General features: G+C 64.3%; 1 protein-coding gene across 1 annotated transcript; it reads left to right on the top strand.

Annotated features, from left to right (window-relative positions):
* Positions 1–960: 960 nt before the first annotated feature.
* On the top strand, positions 961–2319 carry LOC124663916 (protein transport protein SEC31-like). Its single transcript, XM_047201549.1, has 2 exons — positions 961–1764; positions 2074–2319. Exons 1-2 carry the CDS (start codon positions 961–963, stop codon positions 2317–2319), a joined length of 1050 nt encoding a protein of 349 aa, XP_047057505.1.
* Positions 2320–5505: the final 3186 nt, after the last annotated feature.

The following is a 5505-nucleotide window of genomic DNA, read 5'->3' as shown; positions in this document are numbered from 1 at the left end:
CTCTCTCCCACACAATGAATTCTAGGATCCAACTTTATTCAAACAAAAAAAATAAAAACATAAAGACGCTCCAAGTAAAGCACATAAGATGTGATGGAATAAAAATATAGTTTCACTAGAGGAACCTGATAATGTTGTCGATGAAGAAGGGGATGCCTTGGGCATCCCCAAGCTTAGACGTTTGAGTCTTCTTGAAATATGCAGGGATGAACCACCGGGGCATCCCCAAGCTTAGAGCTTTCACTCTCCTTGATCATATTGTATCATCCTCCTCTCTTGACCCTTGAAAACTTCTTCCACACCAAACTCGAAACAAACTCATTAGAGGGTTAGTGCATAATTAAAAATTTCACATGTTCAGAGGTGACACTGTTATGACCGGCCTGGTCTACCGCCGGAGGGGGCCCATTGGCCCAGCCGGCCAAGCTTAGTTAGGGGCTTAGCCCAGTTAGCAGATTAGGGTTTCGCGAGTTCTCTTATATATACAAGTTGTAATAGACTAAATCAATCAAGCAATAATCAGATATCATTATTGCCGACTCCCAGAGGAGTCAGCCTTCTCCCGTCCGCGCCGCCTAAACCCTAGCCGCCGCCTTTCGCGTGCTCGCGACGGCGCCCTGCCGCCGGCACCGCCTTCCTCCCTCTCGCTCTCAGCACTTCCACCCCTACAATCTACGCCCTCGACCCGGTAGAACCCTAGTTCCTACCAATTTGGCATCAGAGACCTCTACGATCATGTCTTCGAGCCAGCCCACCGCCACCACCGCCGCCGCCTCCGAGACGCCGCCGGCCTCCTCCGCCGCCGCGCAACTGCCGCCGCCCTCCACGGGCGCCGCGGCGCCCCTGGCAGATGATGCCGGCGCCGCCCCCCTCCTCTCGCAGCAAGAGCTGTCGACGGCCATCCGCGACCTCGCCACCGCCGTCCAGGGCATCCGCCTGTACCTCATCGGTACGCAGGGGATGACTATGCCGGTCCTGTCGCCACCCCTCGCCGCGTACCCGGCCGCGCCGCCAGCCCTTCCCGGCCAGGGACCGCCCGCTCCGCCCCCGGCCTCACCGCCGCCGCCACCGTGGGCGTCCTGGCCGCCGACCCCCAGCCCGGGCCCCGCCCCGCTGCCCCAGGGGGTGGCCATCCAGCGGGTCCAGTTCCCGCCATCGCCCTCCCGACTCCCGGCCTGGGTGACCGCGACGGAGCCCCCGCCGATCCACTCGGCCGCACCGGCGCCATCCCCCGTCTACACCACCGCCGGGGACCCCCCGCGCCCGTCCTTCCCGGACCCGCCGCCTGCCCGCTTCGCCGAGCCGTCCGCTGGTCGCGCGGAGTACCCCGCCCAGGGCGCCACCGGCTTCGCTCCCCCACGCTACGCCAAGCTGGAATTCGCCACATACGACGGCGTCGAGGACCCCCTCAACTGGCTCAACCAGTGCGAGCAGTTCTTCCGGGGACAGCGTACCCTGGCTTCGGACCGGACGTGGCTCGCCTCGTACCACCTCCGCGGCGCCGCCCAGACGTGGTACTACTCCCTGGAGCAGGACGAGGTAGGCATGCCTCCATGGGAACGGTTCCGTGAGCTCTGCCTTCTCCGCTTCGGCCCTCCAGTCCGCGGCAGCCGCTTGGCGGAACTTGGGCGTTTGGTGTTCACCACCACGGTGCAGGACTTCGCCGACCGCTTCCAGGCCCTCGCATGCCATGCGCCCGACGTGACGGGCCAACAGCGCGCCGAGCTCTTCATTGGCGGCCTCCCGGACCATATCCGCGTGGATGTCGAGCTACAGGCTCCGCGGGACCTCCAGACGGCGATGCACTACGCGCGCGCTTATGAGCGTCGCGCCCAGGCGGTTCAGCAGACGCCCCTGGCCCGCGGCACCCGCACCGCCCGACCCCCTCCTCCGGCCGCGGCCGCCACCCGACCCGCCCCACCTGGACCGACTGGCCCTGCCCCCGCAGCTACACGCACGTTCCGCCGCCTCACCCCGGCAGAGCAGCTCGAACGCCGCCGCCTGGGACTCTGCTTCAACTGCGACGACCCATACACGCCCGGTCACGTGTGCCCTTGCCTCTTCTACCTGAAGACCGTCGACGTAGAGGAGGGCGATCCGATGACCGGGCCGGTTGCCGCGGCATCCGAGATGGCCGGGCCGACCGATGCAGCTGCCACGGCCTTCGTCGTGTCCCTCCACGCGCTCGCCGGCATCCGCCACGAGCGGACGATGCTGCTTCCGATCACTATCCAGGGCGAGCCTCTGGTGGCGCTACTGGACACGGGGTCTACGCATAACTTTCTTCCCGCCGCCACTATGCGCCGCCTCGCGCTATAGCCGACAGGTGGAGATACCCTCCGCGTGACCGTGGCCAACGGTGACCGCCTCCACTGCCATGGGGTGGTCCAGCACGTCCCCCTCACCATCGGCGACGAGCACTTCGTCATCACGTGCGCCGGCATCGACTTGGGCTGCTTCGACTTCATCCTTGGCGTCGATTTTCTGCGGACGCTCGGACCCATCCTTTGGGACTTCGACGCCCTGACGATGACCTTCTGGCGCCAGGGACGCCACATTCGCTGGGAGGGTTTCGGGGGCACATCTCCCGCGCCGCAGCTCCAGCTAGTCTCTGGGGCCGACGATGCCGAGCACCCCCTCCTGACGCACCTCCTGCAGCAGCACGGCGACATCTTCGAGGAGCCGCAGGGCCTACCGCCCCCACGAGCGTGTGACCATCGCATACACTTGCTCCCGGGGTCGGCGCCAGTGGCGGTGCGCCCATACCGCTACCCCCAGCTGCAGAAGGACGAGCTGGAGCGCCAGTGCGCGCTCATGTTGGCGGCAGGCATCGTCAGGATCTCCATGTCCCCGTTCTCCGCGCCGGTGCTCTTGGTGCGCAAGTCGGATGGCACGTGGCGCTTCTGCATCGACTACCGCGCCCTCAACGCCCTCACGCTCAAGGACAAGTTCCCGATTCATGTGGTTGACGAGCTGTTTGACGAGCTCCACGGCGCGAGGTTCTTCACCAAGCTCGACCTCCGCTCAGGCTATCATCAGGTGCGCATGCACCCGGAGGACATCGCCAAGACGGCGTTCCGGACACACCATGGCCACTTCGAGTTCGTGGTGATGCCTTTCGGCCTCACCAATGCGCCCGCAACCTTCCAGGCCCTGATGAATGATGTCCTTCGCCCATACTTACGTCGTTTTGTGCTGGTTTTTTTCGATGATATCTTGATCTACAGCGCATCATGGGCGGAGCACCTGCAGCATGTCGCCATCGTCTTCAACGAGCTTCGAGCGCATCGACTTCACCTCAAGCGCTCGAAGTGCTCGTTTGCGACGACCTCGGTGGCCTATCTCGGTCACGTCATCTCCGCCGACGGGGTGGCGATGGATGCGGACAAGGTGGCGGCGGTCGCTGCTCGGCCGACGCCGCGTTCACCACGCGCCCTCCGCGGGTTCCTGGGCCTCGCCGGCTACTACCGGAAGTTCATCCGGGATTTTGGCCTCATCGCCTCGCCGCTCACGCGCCTGCTGCGGCACGAGGCCTTCGCTTGGGACGACGAGGCTACCGCTGCCTTCGAGGCCCTCAAGGGGGCCCTGACGACGGGCCCCGTTCTCCAGATGCCGGACTTCGACAAGCCGTTCATCATCGACTGCGACGCCTCCGGGGCGGGGTTCGGTGCCGTCCTTCACCAGGGTAACGGGCCGCTCGCCTACTTCAGCCGGCCGTTTGCTGCACGCCACCTCAAGCTTGCGGCGTACGAGCAGGAACTCATTGGCTTGGTTCAGGCCGTCCGCCACTGGCGCCCCTACCTATGGGGGCGCTCGTTCTGCGTATGTACGGACCACTACAGCCTTAAGTTCCTCTTGGACCAGCGGCTGTCGACGGTGCCCCAGCACCAGTGGATCAGTAAGCTGTTTGGCTTTGACTTCACGGTGGAGTATCGTCTGGGGCGCCTCAACATGGTGGCCGACGCCTTGTCCCGCCGCGACGCCGATCCCGCTGAGGGAGACACGGACGGACGCCTGCTCTGCATCCGCTCGGGGCCCTCCTTTGTCCTCTTCGACCGCATCCGCCAGGCGACGGTGTCCGCGCCGGATGCCCAGCTTCTGCGGCAGCAGCTCGACGCGGGTGAGCTGGACGACCCTTGGCGCGTCATCGACGGCCTACTCCTCCACGGGCGCCGCGTGTTCGTCCCCGACCATGATGACCTCCGCCATCAGGTGCTGCTCTTGGCACACTCCGCCGGTCATGAGGGTGTTCAGAAGACCCTCCACCGTCTTCGCGCGGATTTCTACATTCCTGGCGATCGGGCCATGGTCCAGGATTGGGTGCGTTCGTGTGAGACGTGCCAGCGCAACAAGACGGAGACTTTGCGCCCAGCTGGTGTCCTGCAGCCGCTTGACGTTCCTTCGCAGGTGTGGGCCGACATCTCCATGGACTTCATCGAGGGCCTTCCGAGGGTGGGCGGCAAGTCTGTCATCCTCACGGTGGTTGACCGCTTCTCCAAGTACGCCCACTTCATCGCACTTGGCCATCCCTACACAGCGGCGTCTGTGGCCCGCGCCTTCTTCGACGGGATCGTCCGCCTACACGGGTTTCCCTCGTCCATCGTCTGTGATCGAGATCCGGTGTTCACGGGGCACGTGTGGCGGGACCTCTTCCGCATGGCTGGGGTCCAACTCTGGTTCAGCACGGCGTTCCATCCTCACACGGACGGCCAGTCCGAGGTGGTCAATAAGGTGATCGCCATGTATTTGCGCTGTGTTACAGGTGATCGTCCTCGCGCTTGGGTGGATTGGCTTGCATGGGCGGAGTATTGCTACAACACCTCCTACCACTCCGCCCTGCGTGCGACGCCATTCGAGGTGGTCTACGGTCGGCCACCACCACCTATCCTACCGGTGGATCCAGCGACAGCGCGGACGGAGGCAGCTGGCGAGCTCATCCGCGCCCGCGACGAGATGTTGGCCGAGGTGCGGCAGCGTCTTGTCCAAGCTCAACAGGTCGCCAAGCACTACTATGACGGGCGACATCGTGATGTTGAGTATGCGGTGGGTGACTGGGTGTGGCTTCGCCTGTTGCACCGCTCTCATCAGTCCCTCGACCCGCGTGCCAAGCGTAAACTTGGTCCGCGCTATGCGGGGCCCTTCATCATCGTCGAGCGGATTGGGACCATGGCGTACAAGCTTCAGTTGCCGGAGGGGGCCCGCATTCACGACGTATTCCACGTGGGCCTGCTGAAGCCCTATCGCGGTGCCCCGCCGGTGGCCACTCCACCACTTCCGCCGACGGCCGAGGGACGTCTGCTGCCCAGTCCGGCCAAGGTGCTCCGCGCTCAACTACGTCGTGATGTTTGGCACTTGTTGGTGCAGTGGGAGGGCCTTTCCGAGGAGGAGGCGACTTGGGAGCCTCGCGAGGAGTTCCAGCAGCATTACCCAGACTACCAGCTCGAGGACGAGCTGTTTGCGCAGGCGGGGAGAGATGTTATGACCGGCCTGGTCTACCGCCGGAGG

This window comes from Lolium rigidum, chromosome 6 (genome assembly GCF_022539505.1).
Source record: "Lolium rigidum isolate FL_2022 chromosome 6, APGP_CSIRO_Lrig_0.1, whole genome shotgun sequence".
In the NCBI taxonomy this organism is placed as follows: Eukaryota; Viridiplantae; Streptophyta; class Magnoliopsida; order Poales; family Poaceae; genus Lolium; species Lolium rigidum.
Note: the sequence above shows the minus strand (reverse complement) of the source record. Positions and strands in the feature narration are given on the sequence as shown.

What these genes read in the sequence shown, in the direction of transcription:
- LOC124663916 (XM_047201549.1), top strand. Translation starts at nt 961, where the DNA reads ATGACTATGCCGGTCCTGTCGCCACCCCTCGCCGCGTACCCGGCCGCG. An exon ending in CGGACCATATCCGCGTGGAT is followed by an intron (nt 1,765 to 2,073) that starts GTCGAGCTACAG and finishes TTCTACCTGAAG; the next exon opens with ACCGTCGACGTAGAGGAGGG.